This window comes from Folsomia candida, unplaced genomic scaffold (genome assembly GCF_002217175.1).
Source record: "Folsomia candida strain VU population unplaced genomic scaffold, ASM221717v1 Fcan01_Sc002, whole genome shotgun sequence".
Lineage (NCBI taxonomy): Eukaryota > Metazoa > Arthropoda > Collembola > Entomobryomorpha > Isotomidae > Folsomia > Folsomia candida.
In genome coordinates this window covers 8,650,132-8,667,389 of record NW_019091194.1, presented here as the reverse complement: position 1 = coordinate 8,667,389, position 17,258 = coordinate 8,650,132, and the positions used below count along the sequence as shown (strand labels likewise).

General features: G+C 36.0%; 2 protein-coding genes across 3 annotated transcripts; both read right to left on the bottom strand.

The window, feature by feature from the left end:
* Positions 1-1,759: 1,759 nt before the first annotated feature.
* LOC118434598 (ionotropic receptor 21a-like) lies at positions 1,760-9,362 on the bottom strand. 2 transcript variants are annotated; one of them, XM_035848437.1, is made up of 21 exons: positions 8,888-9,362; positions 6,763-6,783; positions 6,562-6,598; positions 6,395-6,466; positions 6,281-6,325; positions 6,056-6,186; positions 5,955-5,994; positions 5,506-5,615; positions 5,390-5,404; positions 5,243-5,301; positions 4,880-5,126; positions 4,595-4,690; positions 4,174-4,414; positions 3,996-4,087; positions 3,321-3,419; positions 3,106-3,212; positions 2,996-3,039; positions 2,850-2,923; positions 2,737-2,759; positions 2,583-2,640; positions 1,760-2,511 (listed from the first exon to the last, which is right to left on the bottom strand). In XM_035848437.1, exons 1-21 carry the CDS (start codon positions 9,083-9,085, stop codon positions 2,065-2,067), a joined length of 2,256 nt encoding a protein of 751 aa, XP_035704330.1. In that variant the 5' UTR covers positions 9,086-9,362; the 3' UTR covers positions 1,760-2,064. The 2 variants fall into 2 exon arrangements, with proteins under 2 accessions (XP_035704330.1, XP_035704331.1); XM_035848438.1 differs by lacking the exons at positions 6,562-6,598; positions 6,763-6,783; positions 8,888-9,362 and having other exon boundaries at positions 1,763-2,511; positions 6,285-6,325; positions 6,395-6,458.
* A 321-nt stretch (positions 9,363-9,683) lies between these two features.
* On the bottom strand, positions 9,684-13,493 carry LOC110844533. The gene is made up of 8 exons (XM_022090754.2): positions 12,984-13,493; positions 12,675-12,901; positions 12,471-12,603; positions 12,120-12,389; positions 10,317-12,054; positions 10,170-10,237; positions 9,979-10,102; positions 9,684-9,899 (listed from the first exon to the last, which is right to left on the bottom strand). Exons 1-5 carry the CDS (start codon positions 13,141-13,143, stop codon positions 11,933-11,935), a joined length of 912 nt encoding a protein of 303 aa, XP_021946446.2. The 5' UTR covers positions 13,144-13,493; the 3' UTR covers positions 9,684-9,899; positions 9,979-10,102; positions 10,170-10,237; positions 10,317-11,932.
* Between the last annotated feature and the right edge of the window lie 3,765 nt (positions 13,494-17,258).

Below are 17,258 nucleotides of genomic sequence, written 5' to 3'. Positions count from 1 at the left end.
AATTTTAAAATCTATTTGCTGTGAAAAAAACGATGTGGCCAATGACGTTAACATCCAACATTACATGGATCATCATGGCAATTGTACATGCAAATCTAACCAAACTCTACACGTAACCAAGGTCCTTGTGACGCTGCGCATCAAATTTTTAACTTATAATAACAGCGATGTAATAAATCATGGTATTTATAGAAATTTGGAAATATTTCCTCAGTTTTACTGCTGATTTAGTTTCATGGTCAAATTTTGTGGTTTATTTTATACCAAAGTTAGTTACAATGCCAATGGAGCTTTTTAACATCGATGGGGTGTTGTGGTTCCTGCTTTGCCTTTAACAACCAGGATTCAGACATTGACTTGCATCAAACCAGCAATCAACAAGTTTTCCCATACTTGCCTTTTACTCCGGGCGACATTAACATACACCTGACGGTATTAGCTTATCAATGTTTCCTAAAAATCTTATGAAACTGAAATACAAATGCTAAACAGTGCCTCATGTACATAATAAATCAATGCAGGACAAGCAGAAAGGAGAGCTGATGACTGTTGCGAAACTGCATCCGTCGTCATCATTACATGGCCAGTTTCATTCTTCAATTGAGGAGAATGATGCATTTAACGCCAATATCCCCAAAAGAATTAAACGTCCCCCAGCACCATCACTCGATCCACGAATCCTAGTACCCAAACGGCTTGCTTTGCTACCCATCAAGCCACCAGTAGATGAAAAGTCATGTGTAGACGCTCCTACAACTGCCACCACAAATTCTTCTATCAGGATTCCTTTGGGCATCGTCGACCTCACGAAACCTATTGCATACAATATTGAAACTCATCTCAGAAACTCGCCGCTGGAGAGAAGGGTCACTACTTTGCAAATAAAGAAACCTAGCAAAAGTGCAAACCAAAGTTCTCCAACAGCAGTTAATGACACTCCCATCATGTTCCGAGTGGTGACGAAAACTCATCAAGCCGTCGAAACAGATCCTGAGGTGGACGTTAATGATTCGGACGTTTTTTATCCAAATTCTCAAAGTCACGATGACTCTAGTAAAGGTCCCAATCGTTTTACGTTAGTCAGTAAAAGCATATCATCCCGAGGAGGAAGAAAGCACGGAGTTAAAAATTACGCCACTCAGTCAGATATTGAAGACGATGAAATAGAGGATAAGGGGTCGAGTTCGAAAACGAGGCGAGGAAGGGTAAAAAAGAGGCTGAGTCGGAGAGAAAGAGCTAAAAGACAGCAAGAATATTGCTCATTCTTATCTCAACCAAAGAATACCCTAGCAGTTTCGCAGCCGAACCAGACTTGTGATACCTCGCCTTCATTATTTTGTTACCAACCTACTAATTTTCCATCCAAAAATCTAAAAACTACAATAAAATCGTCATCACGGATTAAACGTGGAACATCCCGAATAAAGAAATGTTCATTAGTTAAGCCTGAGATAACTACCAATGATAACAATAACTTGGACTTGCAGCAGCAACGAACCTCTTTAAAGAGCATTCTTCACCTCCCGACCAATCATTATTCCAATGATGCAGTAACAACGACCCAGCGAAAATCATTCACGGACGCACCGCCGCGTACCGTCGATGATGAACATGGATCGGAGGAGCCAAAAACGTTCAGAAATAAACTGGTACAATTTGGTGGAAATGGGAGGAAATCGAGCAAAATGAGATCAAAGACTAATCAAATTGGTGAAGTACAGAAGTAACGAAATCTGTGTTATTGAGCTAAACGGTTGATGTGAATTCGTTAAATAAATAAGTGTTGGCATTGTAAAACTACATACATGTTTTTATGATTTAATTCATTTACTAGGCTTACTTTGTAATGATAATAAATATTTGTAAATACAATTAACTTCATGTCTCTACTTTCGTTTCTCTGTTACTAGTTTCAAAGAAAATTTTCAAGTACATAGATTCAGCATTTTATTTGCCATCACAAATCTAGTATTTAATTAGTGGCCATATTATTTTTTGCTAACTACTTACTAACCACAATTATGTACTTGTTGACGATTTATTCGAAAATGCCATGCACTTTTACTATTCCTCTTGTTCATCTTCGTAAGGCATAATTGCGTCTGGATCTGGTGGGGGCTCTAGTCGTGTAATTTTATCCAGTTTCTCTTTATGTTTTTCTTTTTGGATATCAATTTCTGATAAGGAATTTTTTTCTCCAGGTTGCGTGTCCGTAATAAGAAAAGAAGGCGTCATTGCTTGGGAAGAAATGATGCTAATTTTTCTAGCAAAACGTAACAAAAGGCCTTTCCTTGCCTGATACTCCGTAATACATTTCTCCACGCAGAGACTCAGAAACGCTGAGAAATGGCCACAAAAAAAAATTATATAGCATAACTTCATATTGTCCAAGGACAAGGCTCGATCTCTTTTCCGTTTGCGTTCTTTGTTTGGAATCTTCAAAGCAGCCATGTGATAAATATCTTGAAGCCATTTATCAATTAACCCAGAACTTTGGAAACGGCTAATCAGCTACAATTTAATAAGCAGTGTAACATTAACCCCATTCCATGTATCATTGATTGAATAATCTCTGTGTCAACCTTATTTATCCGATCTAAAAATGGAGATCCGATGGGTACAGCAAAACCGACGTTAAAACTAATAATTTTAACAGGGGAACAATGTTCATGTGTAATACAATGTTTATAAATACTTATATTTCAACAGCATATGTGATTATACTGGTTGACCTACCGTGTTGGACATTCCTTCATCACCTGAAAATAAAATGAACAAAATGCATATGCGCTTATAAAGATTTACTGAAAGTCATTTGTTCTACATTTACTCTTCACCATTCAACTTACATGTATTGCTGAGCTATATCCATCAAAAAACATTGATTTCGATGCATATTGAAGATATTTTCCACTATCCAAGACTGCAAGATTGATTTATTATCATTGTAAACACATTATCATACCGCACATATTACACATCAGAAAAATCCGACCTGCAAAGTCTCCGTCTAATGCCACACGATTTAGTGCTTCCGTTCTAAAATATGCATATTTCAAAGGGTGGTATTTAATATTAGTGATCATTGAAATAGAGCCTACATACATATTCGTTACTTCAACGAAACGGTCAAACATTTTCTGGTCTGATTTTTCACTCTTGGTGTCGGTTTTTTTTCTCTCCGTTGTGTTCGTAAACGTTTTGAGAACTTCCTTTAAATTTTTTGTAAATGAAGTCATAATTTTTATGAAATCATGTTCATGCACACATACCACAAGGATGTGCAGCAAATAATCAATAATTGTAATTTTCACACGTACGATAAACCCGCCCCATTCCAACCCCGAGCTTACAAGCTGGGAAATTTTATCCAATTTATAGCTGGAAGGTCCTGTCGTAAGAGAGACTATCAAAGCCACCTACATACAGACATTAATAATTTGTAAACTATATTGACAAACAAGGGAACCTTAAGTACTGTCTCATCTTAATTTCCTTTCGGATAGTCTTAATTAATTGACATTTTTGCAATGCTTAAAAGAAGCTGGAAATTTAAATTATGTCGAAATTCCAAAAAAGACGAAATTCAAATTCAGAAAATTTTCTAGATTTTCGCAATTTGAATGTAAGTGTTTGGATCTTTGGCAAGTGTTTGGATCGTTTTTTGCATATTGGTGATCAGCATGAAATTATAGTCGGGTATATAATTTATATTTGTAAACTTCATTTCATCATTCCAAATGCTGTAAAATGCTGTTAAAAGCGTTGGAAAAATTGCATATTTCGGTGCCGCTATCGCCAAATAGATATTTTGCGAAAACCTGATTTTTCACCGTATGTTCTATGACAAACTTTAAGTTACACTAAATTATCTATCAATTAAGACTATCCGAAAGGAAATCGAGATGGGACAGCACTTAAGGTTCCCTTGTACGACTGCATTAATAATTCAGGAAACTATTAAATTAGATACATATGTATATACATATACGAACCCTGTAAAGTATAAATGCCAACCAGCAGAAAATCAGCCAAACAACAATGAACGTTCTTAGACTATGACTTTTGGCTTGGGGAGCTTTCTGAGCTGTAAATTTGTAAGATTAGCATGTAATCCAAAGACATTGGATGTGTACATGTGTAGTTTTAGAGGAATATGTAACAAGTAGTCACCTGACACCAAGGATCCCATAGCGTAGAAAATACCACGACCAACTGTGAGGGATTTATCGATTCTTAAGGGGCGAGTGATCCCTGCAAAAATTGGGCCTGCAACAAAGGCCATTGCGAAAATGCAAGCCCACACTTGCCAGGAAAATGGAAGGATGAGCCCGACCCAGTTTTGCAATGCTTCGGGTCTTGGGACGGCGAAACACCCTTGATCCTGATCGTATGGGTTGGTTACATCTACGGCCTATGAAAGTCTTAACAATTATTATCTCATACAATAACTATTGAAATGAAGCAGCATGTGGGCAGTAAGTGTTTAACGTGATACCGCTCCTGGTCAGTGGTCACTAAATATCTGTACATATCAGTAATCTGACCACAATACAAAACAGCATAACCAAATATGTATAACATATTTCCATACTCTTTCGCGATTATCGAGTAGAAAAATTGACGCAAATCCAAAATCTGCATTCCTCTGAGTTTCTCCAATCAATCCAGTCCAATTATTACCTCCAAGCTGGACACAAATAAAATCACAATTGTTTTAATGATAGTATTTCACATTTACACTGACAATAAATATGCATTTCGTCGGGTTATGCACAAATTAAAAAGATAATGCTTTTTATATTCAGACGAAGCACACAAAACATATCTATTAGCTTATGGTTAGATATGTATACAATTTATGTACATAAACACATACATCTATTCCCCACTTAGTTCCATTTGGGGGTTCTATAAAATCGTAGGTAAAGTTTAACAAGGTTGCAAATTCTTGAAAAATGCGGACTTCTTGTCCAGTGTATGTATAGTTTCCTGGCGCAATTTCTGTTTTGATAACCAGTGGTGGAAATTCGAACACGCACGCAATTAACTTATTTCCACGCAGGTTATCAATTTTCTCTTGGAATATCGGGCGCACGACAGAAGTATATTCGGATCCCTTCCATCTATAAGGATAATAATAATATTAGAATGTCTATGTATAGATGTTGTGATATGTACCCCAGCGTTGCTCATTATCGCTAACCCTGAAACAAGGTGACAAACACACAAATGTACAAACCTTGCCACAAAAGACTGTTTTGAATGACCTGGAGCTGGATAAGGGTCTAAAGCCACAACCTGCATAATTTTAGATGCAATTAAAATTGAAATATTTTTTTTTGGTTTACATGTGCTTTTTACTATAGTACATAATGCATCTTATTACCTGCAGCTCCATGCCCTAAATATAATATTGGGGGGGGGGATCAATAAGATATTACTATATTACTTCTTATATCCGGAAACCATAAACGAGAAATATTCTGTATGCCAATCCCATACCGACGTAGTTGTATTTCCAGATTCATCAGTAAATGAAGTCCCAGAACTTCCAGAACTTCCAGAATCCCCAGTTGAATTATCCTTTATCACAAATTCCGTTACAACCACACCTATAAAATAAAATTTTAAATATAGGACAGCAGTGTCATGGTCTGGTAAAATCTTAAATATGTTTATGTTAAATATGTTTAAAAGCGAGGTAGGAAAGTACTTTTTAAATGTTCAGATTACAAAAAGAGTTATGGAATTGTTCGGATTAGTCGACTCGTTTGAAACCCAAGATTTTCTTTTATGACGTAATTAACGTATTTGAAGTACACATAAACATATTTTAAGTTCGTAAAAGTGAATTTATAAATGTGTACTGCATGACATTAATTATCCTTATGCGATGCAAAGTCCCATACATTGGGGTGCCTCATTGTAATCAGTCAATCAAACAAGCATACCATTAAAAATCTTCTCTTTTTCCAGATTTTCCAATATCCCCTGAAGAAAGATATAAAATTACAAAAAGCTACACATGTGTATCATTCCACATTCCACAGACCTTGGTTGGTTCAAGAGCTTTGTCTTTAATCATAATCAAAAGTCTAGCCCTTTTATTCCACCATGGATATTTTCCCATCGTTTCCAATATATTGTTGAATGCGTCCTCATCCCTCACAAAAATTATGAAAGCTAGAGTAAAGAGAAAGTAGTGAACTTCTGAACGTTTTCGGTCAATAAATATATTTTGAACTGAAGATATGTTCTTATCAAGATGTTTTCTTACCTACCCCCTTTGGAAGCAATTTATGAGTGAGATGATCGGGTGGTCCTACAAAAGCGAAAATATATTTTGTGATCGGGAAGGATATTGCAGCGCATTGTTAAAAAATAGACAAACTTGAGTCGGTATGCAGTGATCGATTTACTTCATTCGGCAAGTAGTACGTGACAAACGATTTTAGAGTCGTACCTACGGCAAGGAAACATCGATTTCACTATTTTTGATTAATTCGTAGAACTATCTATTGCGTCATTTTAATTTAACATGTTGATAGAAAAATTTACTTTCCAGCTTAATGAGCATTTCGGTGATGTCCCACGACTAAACGTACGATAGATTCGGTGTCAATTTTCATCCAACAGTTTTCACTCAACGTTCTCATTCGACACCAATTCTCGCCCAAGAAGGTGAGAATTGGTATGCAATGAGAATTTTCGAGCGAAAATTGTTGGATGAGAATTGTTGAGTGTAAAAGTGCACACTACCTCGTCGTACATTATCATAATCTAAAACCAACAAATGTGTTAAATGTGTAGTTTTAACATTCTGCACATAAATTATAAATCAATCGACAATAGTATTTGCAACAAAATATTTTACACCCAATTTAGTATTAAAAAACCTACTCCAAGCAACTTCGCGGGGCCTTTTAAGACGGCATTATTACATAAAAGCCAGACTCTAATGAACGATTGGCATATAATTTTTAGCCCGAACTAGGGCTTATGTAATCGACCTGTCCGTCTGTCTGTCTTTCCATAACTCTCGAAGGAGTAGGCTGATTTTTACCAAATTTGATACAGACATGCATCTGGGCAACGACCGAGTTCGAAGATGGGTATTAGTGTTTCTCACGGGTCGGGTTCTTGCAAATCCGAAACCCGAACCCGATACTACTGATCCGAAACTTGAGGGCAACCCGAACCCGAAGAACCCGAACCCGTTTGCAAGGATCCGAACCCGAACTGGCGGATCAAATCCGAAACCCGAACCCGAAAAACCGAATATATTTTAACTTTAAGGGGTGACTGGCTTTTTAGCCTAAAGGTTTCAAACAAACAATACTTCTGTAAATATGACCGAGGAATTATAATTAAGCACATTTCTGCATAAGTACATAACGCATTTTAAAATGTGAATCTTAATTCCTCGACCATAATAATGCAATCTCAAAAAATCGACCATGGATAATGGCTTTCCGTGACATTCAGAAATTTTTAAATCAGTTGAAAACTGAAAATGATTTTCAGTTTCAAGTTTCCAATATTAAAGTAAGCTCAAGCTAACTATTTAGCAAATTTTTGATAAAAAAATATATTTTATTTCAATATTCAAACCATAACACTAATTGAAGACACTTGTGAAAAGAAGTTACGACAATTAAAAATTTGAATTATTTAATGAATTACTGCAGCATAACCGTCGTAGCAAGTGTGGTTAACACTTTATTTTCTTTTTTAATGTTTTCGTATTCGTTGTGGCAAAAAGTTCTTGTTGGTTCGGGTTTCGGGTTCTTAGTCGGAACCCGAACCCGACCCGAACCCGAAATTTTGGGCTCACATTTCTCGGACCCGAACCCGAACCCGAAAGTTTCGGGTTCTGAAATTTCGTATCCGAAGCAGGACCCAAACCCGATCCGAACCCGAAACCCGAAGTAAGAACCCGAACCCGTGAGAAACACTCGATCAAAAAACATTTAGACCAATGAGTGGTACCCTGGACACGATTATCACCTCGAAAGTATCCCTTGTTAGCTAACTTTTAATTTCAAGTTCTTTGATGAGAAGCCACTAATTGTAAGTATTACCGTGCCGGATTTCATGTTTTTAACGCAATTTCTAAAAATAGATATGGATCACCTCTCTCCCAAATTTCACTTCGATATGACGATTTTGAAAAATCAGTATGGGTCACCCCATAGGGTCCATCAAGATTAAAATTGTTCCAACCTAAATTCAGTTTTTTCTGTTACAATCCACTAGCAACCTTTGTTCCAAATTTCAACTACGTACTACAAATTTTAGAAATCCGTCGGGTCACCCTATCGGGTCTCCCAGGTTTAAAATTTCTGAAACTCCATTCCAATTTAAACGCTTTGAGGTCAGTCGCAATCTTCATACTAAAATTACTGAAAATTATTACTATAGATATTTTTCAAGCTACAAATATTTTACTTGCACTTAAATAATTTAACCTGCTCTAAAGGTTCTTGGTAGTTAAGGGCAACGCATTTGGATAGTAATGACCCCCACCGGCCAACTACTTGGCCGATCATGCCCATCTCCGAACTCATCCTTACTTTTGACCCGAAGATGAAGTGTGCAAAATTTCAAGTCGATAGCTTTTGTTTAAAGAGAGTTATCGTGCGCACAGACGGACGCACAGACGGACGCACAGACGGACGGACAGACAGACATCTTGGTAAATCTATAAGGCCATCTTAAAAGGCCTAAAACTATCTATTTGTCGAATATTTGACAAGCAGATAGTTGTTCTGGGCGGTTCATGGTCTATATAGACCATGAAAAAGATGTATTTGAGCATAAATAGCCAAAAACGTAACCAATTACTCTTTGGAGAGATGGTTTGATAATAAATTATAATTATTACCTGACTCGCTCGCTCAAAGTATTCCTTAGCAACGGCGGTAATGAAGAGGTCAACGCCAAACCCACCCCCTCTTCCTTCCTCTAAGTTTTCTAAGCATTGTGATATTGCATACGCAATAAGAAATTTTGGAATGCTTAGTTGTGGATTGCTAAAATACTCCTTGCAAGTTGCGGTGGAATTTATTGGAACATCAAACATTTTTATTAGTTAGGCACGTACTTACGTCGCAGAGGAATTGTGTACGACGAGGAGTCAACTGACGAAAAACGAAGAATTTCTCGGATGTTTCCTTCTAAGTTTGTATATTTCAAACGGTGGTATGCAATATTAATGATCATTGAAATAAGCATGCATATAGGTATGCATTGTATCAATTTGCATGTAAAACGAAACGACGAAAGTATTGACTTATCGGTGACTCTCATGGCAGTTCAACTCATCTGCCTGGACAGTAGTTCTCCAGACTTATCGACAGCCTGTGTACTTACTTATTTAGCACACATGCACGTACATGCCCATCATGAGTATACGCGAATGTTACAATTGTTTGTCAATTTTTTTATTTTACTGCAAAAGTTCGATACATAAATTTACAAGAAACTAAGAATTGTTATAAATAATTTGTAAATTGATAATCATTGAACAAGAGTTATTTTTAACATTTACTCTACCACTGCCCTACATATAAATATGTAAGCCTCAGCAATTTTTTATAGCTTAATTTGCCAATGATAGTAATAAGGCACTAATTAATTACAAGTGAAATTAATCATAGCGAGTTATAGACATTTGTAAATTAATTGTGCACATCAATTTATTCCATTATATTTCATTTTACTTAATTTGTTATCGTAAAAAAATCAGAAATGAGTATCTATGAAAATGTTCCCTTTACGAAATGGTGGCTTCTATTTCAAGGCAAGTTTCAATACGGAAATTGGCCGTCTGATAAATGAAAGCTTGAATTCTAACAGTCTCTCCTCTTAAGATGTCATTTGGAACAACTTGATATCTAAAAAACATAATTGAAATATATATAAAATGGAGAATTATTATTGCCTCAATAATGAGAAATTTTAAACATCACTTACTTGGCAGTGTATGTGAATCCCGGTTGTACAGAGCTATTGGCCAACACAACTTCGAAAATCGTATAGCAGAGTCCCATATCTAAGCACACGTCCATCCTTAAGCTGAGCGATGGGGCAGCAGAACCTACAAATATGAAAAAAGTTGCTCAAAATTTAGATTTCGAAACTGGATCATATAAAATTTTACTAACTCGGCATGAAATCTTCTTCGCAATCATAAGGCTTTCCAGCCACAAAAGTGCAACGACCCTCGCAATCACTAAAACACAATTAAACTGTTCATAGATTAATGTGCGACTTGTTAGCAAAAATATCAAGTATAAGAAAAAATCTGTTACCTGATCCTAAGTTGAAGAGGGGTCCCTACCCCCCCACACCGGGTCGTGGGTGAAACAACCCCAGCAGAAACACCTGCGACTAAAAGTGCCAAGATTGGTAAAGTAAATTTCCCCATGATTAATTATGGCTACAGCAAGTTTGTCCTCCTTAAAACTAAAGGAATGAGAAATTTACTGGAAACAATCAGGAGTTGGTCATTCGAATTTTACATTTATATGCATTCGAAGGAACAGATTAGCTGGTCATCAAGTTTATTAGTTTTTTATCTACTTATCATACATTAAACATGTGTATCGCATACAACTACAATGACGACAATACCCTCCAATTTGCGTAATTCGCGTTTGTGATTGGGCTCAAGTGTAATAAACAGAAGATTAATTAACAATAGGATATCGTAATATTATTGCGCCCATTGTACAAGTTATCCAGCAATACTTCTTTCGTCATTGGATAAAACCATAATAAAATAAAACCACGAGGAGAGATTGCACACATTCTCAAGGGAGCATGATCAACCGTCCACGAAGACTCGTTCATCTGCTCAGGCAAAAGTTGACATTGACATAGCGTGATATGAAATACAAAATGAAATTGATAAACATTCTGAAAACCATCCTTTCATTGTCCTGCAAACATCTTGCCAACAGAATTTGACACATCCTTTGTAATTAAAGCTAATTAAAAGATTGCTATTATACATATGTCATTAGTAGTGTTTCTTGTATCTAGTTTATGATTATGACAGTCATACTTGCGAATCAAATAAATCATTAGAGAGATTTCTTGCACTTGTGGTTGGCATAATAATGTAGATGTGTGTGGGATGTTATGGTTGAAATAGTTTTATTTAATAAGATTATAAACGTGACGAGGACGATAAATTTTATTTCGTAAGTGAATAAATACATGTGCGAGCACATACATGAATCCGATAACAAGTGATTATATTGAATTCATGAACCAAAAGTGATAACCCGCTATGGCAGCAAATGGGAAGGTATATACATAACGGATTTGTTAAAAATTATAATTAAGTATAATAATGATCACCAATGTTTGATAAATACTTTAAATATATACGTCAAGTCTCTACCATCTCCTTTGTCGGTGAAAAAGTAAAAGAGTCGGGATTATCTTGTCCGCAATTCACAATTCGTAAATGAAAATGGTCTTTGTTACCACTGATCGAGTCTCTCGCGCAAGCTTTGTCATGCAAAGAAACCGTTGAGAATAATTATTCAGACCACGAGCGGGTTTCACTCCGCTTTCTGACTGATTCCACCTACTCAGTTGATGATGTCCCGAGCAAAACTGACCCATTAATTCCAACTGGCAAGGCAGATGGGAGAGGTAGTTGGAAAGTGAGGTAGATTTCAGACTACATAATCCAATGGGAATAATTTAGAAGATCAGATAGGTTGTAATCGGACAAATCATTTGGGAATTTAAATGCATTTCCTATTGGTCTCATATTCAGATATGCAAAAATGGAATTTTCCAGCATGCAAAATAAAACCTATTCATATTGGCAAATTCATTTAATTTTAAATTTATTTAGCCGTAATTAACGTTTAAAGAAAGCATTGTAATAGATATTCTGAGCACATTAATATTATGAATTGTTCACTGCTGCTAGTCGTTTTCTTGCATCGCCAGGGATGTTTCTCAGTTTTTGCTCAAACTCAACCATCTCCAGTGTGTTGGTTTTTATTCCACAAGATTTGATTGTAAAATCTGAAATAATTAGAGTACATTAAACATAATTACATAACACACACCATTAAGTAGTAGCTGTTTACCTTTCAATACTCCAAATCGTACTGGATCCAATGCTGGCCGGGTTAGATGTCGGAAAAGTGGCGAGGATTTACCAGTCATGGATGAACCAGCGATTTCTTCAAGTTGGAATAATCCACCTTCGAACAGCAATTTTCTAAAAAATAGTGACGGACGAGAGGAATAGCTTATCTGGGTGAGTTCAACGAGGGACTTGTCCAAACTTATTCCATGGGCCAATTCGACTCTATCTTGGGATTCCTCGTTAGAAACACCGGTTTTCTTTATAAGACCTGGAAAATGAAATAAATTTAATTCCTGGAATGTGAAAAACGATTGCATATCAAAAATAAACTTAATCATTGAAGTTTTACGTTTTAGTTGCTTAACTGTAGTTCTCAACGACAAATTCTCTGCCTGGAGCATTGCAATTTCTTTGTCCTTCTCAATCAAGCGCTCTTGAAGTTGAATCACGTCCGCGTCGTGCCGTCCGTGATTAACCTCAACCTAAAATAACAAAAAAAGAACAATAGACGACTTTACTAATATAATATTATAAATTATACGTTCTTCGTCACCTCACGAGAACCTGATCCAGGAGCAAGGACGAGACTAGCTGAAAAATTTCCTTCATCAGAGTTTCGCACTTCAGCTTCGAAAATTTCAGTCCCACCATCAAGTTGGGAGTGTCCTTCCGGTGGCGGACCTTCTTCCACTCCCTCTTCTCCATTATGTTCATAAAATGACATATCTGCAGCTTCTTGTGCCTTTTCTCCTTCCAGTATTTTCATGTCTTTTCGTGAACCTATAATTAAAATAAGAAATAAAAGAGATCACAGATACCATTGCAATTTAAAAATGATGAGACACATTACTAAATTACTTACCTATTCCAATTATCTTCCCCTTCTCTTTGTCCCCACCCCATTGTACGTCGAAAGACTTATCAAGCAGATCGTCCACACCGCAGTCTCCCTTAATAACTTTTTTTAATTTAACGCATGAATAGGATTTCTCCTTTTCCCAGTGCACGACAACATGCGACATTATTCGTCCACTTTAAGTTAATTTAAAAGTCTTGCTAAGACAGCTAAGTTTGGTTTTTAAAGTTTATTAATTTAAATTAAACTTGGGCAGAGAGGTTTAGTAAGAAACAGTGACGAAGTGCTCTGCCAGTGCGGCTCAGTTTAAAACCAGCGGTTAAAAAATCTCAATTCCGTTTCTCATTCATCTGGTTTTGTTTAAAAGTAATCATCAAGTATTTAGCAAGATGAATACTTTTCAAGCTACTTTTTCGAAAATATCTAAAAGGCAGAAGTTATCTTATAATAAACAGCATACATTAAATGTGAAGGTAATATCACGTGTTTGATTGGCCTGTACAGTGTCAATTTTATAGTTTCTTGTAACTTACAAATATAAATAATTTTCGCAAATATATTTAGGTTCAACAATTAAATTTAAAGCGGAAACGTCACGAAATTCTGAGTGACAGTGAGGACGATAACGACAGTCAGAAGCAGACCAAGATCAGTGACTTAACCAGTGAATTACTTCCTAATTCAGACAGTGAGTAATTAAGATAACTAATTTCAAAATATAACAAAAATTAATGTTTCTGCCTGGTATTAGACGCTGTGCAACTATTTAAATTGCCGGAGTGGGATTTATCCAGCATTGACGACAGTGACGACGATATCACTCCGCCATTAGAAACCTCCAGTGATTGCTGTGAAGAATTAGTTCATGTCGATAATGAAGTAATTTCTAAAAATTAATAAGTCCCAGTTGAATAAATAAAATTTATTTACTTCTTAATAATATTCTTAATTTTGTCATTATAATTTTAGGCTCCACCGCTTCATCCTTGTTGCAACATTTCCAAAGAGGAAAGCATTTATGGAATTCTACGCCTCCAGCAGAAGCACAACTTAACTAAGAGATGTACCGAAGATATTTTGAAACTCTTCAGCCGTCATGTCCCCACCGACGTCAATTATCCTAGGTCTTATCATAATCTTATGAAAGAAGTCGCACTTGAATCGAATTGGTTTCAAAAAGTGCCATATTGCCCATCCTGCGAATTAATTTTAGATGTCGAATTAAAATGTCCCTCCTGCTTATCACTCTATAGTAAGACCGATGTATACAAGAAGGGGAATTTCTTTGTCTTAATGGATATTAGAAAGCAGCTCTTAACACTTTTAGAGAACTCAACAGTAACGGAGGCATTATTAAAATCCCTGCGTAATGTTGAAAGTAAATTTTCATATGGTTGCGTTAAATCAGGACTAGGATTTCAAAAAGTGAAAAAATCTTCGAACGATATTACTTGCACTTTTAATACAGACGGTGTTCCACTTTTTAATAGTAGTAATTATTCAATTTGGCCCGTTCTTATTTCAGTCAATGATTTGCCATTTTATTTGAGGAAAAAATTCGTTTTAATGGGTGGTATATGGTTCGGGAGCTCGAAGCCGAATATTAGTATTTTCCTCCCACGAATTATAAATGAAATGAATTCTCTGGGTGATGTTCCTATTGTCTGGAAAACATCAGAAGGCTTATCAATGCATAGCAAGGTTTTTTTTATACAATGCTCTGTAGACGCCCCAGCAAGGGCTATGTTGCAGGGTCATAAGCAGTTTAACGGTAAACACGGGTGCAATTGGTGTAGGAATCCAGGTATTTCCATTGAGAAAGGAAGAGGTCATTGTCGCGTGTACGAAATGAGTAAAAGCACAGGTTGGAAGTTAAGAGAGTCTGAGGTGTATGCACAAAATGCTAAGAATGGAAAGTTTAAAAAAGGACAAAAGGTAGAAAGTCCGTTGCTTAAATTGGTGAATTTTGATATAGTCAATGGATTTAGTGTTGATTACATGCATTGTGTTTTTCTTGGAATAGTTAGAGCATTAACAAACAAATGGATGAATGAGAAAAAAACGGACTGGTACATTGGCAAAGAGATTTCATTAATTGACACGCATTTATTAAAAATAAAGGTTCCCCATGAGATTGTTAGGTCAAGTAGATCAATTGAGACCCGAGTTCACTGGAAAGCTTCTGAATGGCGGACATGGTTATGTATTGTTCCGATTGTCTTAGAAAAGATTTTACCATCATGTTACTTAGAACATTTTTCACTTCTTTCTCGAAGCATATTTCTATTGTCCAAGCCAACAGTATCTACTAATGATATTGATGAAAGTGAGATTTTAATTAATAATTTTTTAAAACAAGGGGGTACTCTTTACGGTGTAGAATTTTACAGTTTTAATGTGCACCAGTTGGATCACTTATGCGATACAGTGAAAAATTGGGGTCCTTTGTGGAATAGTTCAGCTTTTCAATTCGAATCCTTTAATGGTAAACTTTTAAACTATGTTAAATGCGCAAATGGAGTTGCAGTACAAATTGTAAACAAGTTTGTCAATGAATTTCAAATTGGTTGTCTGTGCCTAAATTCCAAGTGGAAATCCAACAATTTGTTTGAACGCTCAAATTTTCCTAAATATGGTATTGTAAAGCAAAAACAAGTAGTCGGTCTAAATGACTATTTTAAAAATTATGTGCCTGGTCAAGAAATAATAAATGTATGTAGTGGAAAAGTCGCTACAATTAAATATCATCAGTTTCGTTGCAAGTCCTCTGAGAAACGTTGCGACAACATTTTTTTTGTCGAGGATCGAGTTTTTGGGGTAGTTAGGAAATTTTTTAAGATATCTGCAAAACATAAGGATAACAATTTGAATGACAATTATTTTGCGCAATTAGAAACTTTCAATGTTATTGGTATGGCAAACAATCCTCAAATCTGTTACTGTAGTATAAATGTAAAAAAATCTATCAGATTTCTGAGATTTGAGGACCTGGTGATGAAAAAGTTTTATATCTTCAATGTACATGATAAGGATTATTTTATTGAAATACCAAACTTGTTTGAAATTAATTAATTGAATTACTATTGTAAAATAAACTATTTAACTTCAGAGGAAAATAATTCTTGATTAAAATTTTCTTTCGTTTATTATCATAACAAATATCCATCTGCTTCCCATTCCACTGGTCATAAGGGAAAATTTAGTAGTTGCATCAATATGCAATTTTAAATACTTTTATGCAAAAAGATCCTATATGACTTTCACTTGCTAGTCATATTGGCAAAAAGAAATTTATATCATGTTTACCTCAAGTATGATTTCTTAGAAATTGCCATATGGGAGTTTATAGTTGTGCCAATACGAAATTCGGGAACATTTTGGTTACTAAGTTCGTATATGATTTCCATTCATTGCTCATATTGGTAAATGGAAAGTTTCATCGTGTAAATCTTATATATGATTTTTTTCGGTACTTCCATATGGGAACAAACCTCCCATTCAACGATAATTTTCCAATCTGATTTTCTGCGGCTCATATCATATTGGGAAGTTGAGTTGATCCAACTTGATCATATAATTCTATATGGGAGTCACATTCTCCCACTGGTTCCCACTCTGTAGTTTTGATCGGGGTACCTACAGCTCAAACGTACAATTCTTCAACCGGCCTTTCACTTGCTAGGATGTAAATATTATCTATCGACTGCATCTTTGTTCTAGTAATACCACGTGGCAATCTATACTACATAGTTGATGCTAAAATAGAGGGGAAAGCAGCGATTCGCAATCTGGGATGCTCATGAATGTGCAAAAAATAATGGGCCTCCTCAGACAGTTCTCAAAAATTTCGCTTGCTTCGCTTGGTTAGAAATTTCGCTTGTGTAAGCGAAGGTGCATCATCACCGTCACTCGAACAACCAATCAGAGCTCGCCATTCTAAGCGAGCGAAAATCTGGGGAAGCGAGGCTCCAGAGTAGAGTTAGTGTCGCTAACTTTTTTGCTCCTCATCTGCTGCTGTAAATTTTAAAATTCGCGCACAGTCTCACTTTGTCTGTTTATCTCTCTTGACTGTAGCAAATTCTGGGGCGAATTATTAAGCGAAAAGAGTTCAGTCAGAGTTGCTTCGCTAGTTCGCTTAATGGAGCGAAATTTTTAACCAAGCGAATCAAGCGAATTTTTTGAGATGTGTCTGAGGAGCCCCAATATTTTATATATATGCATAAAAGTGATTAATAATCGCTGTAAGTGTATTTATGAATGAAAAAGTCTCCGTGCCCAAAG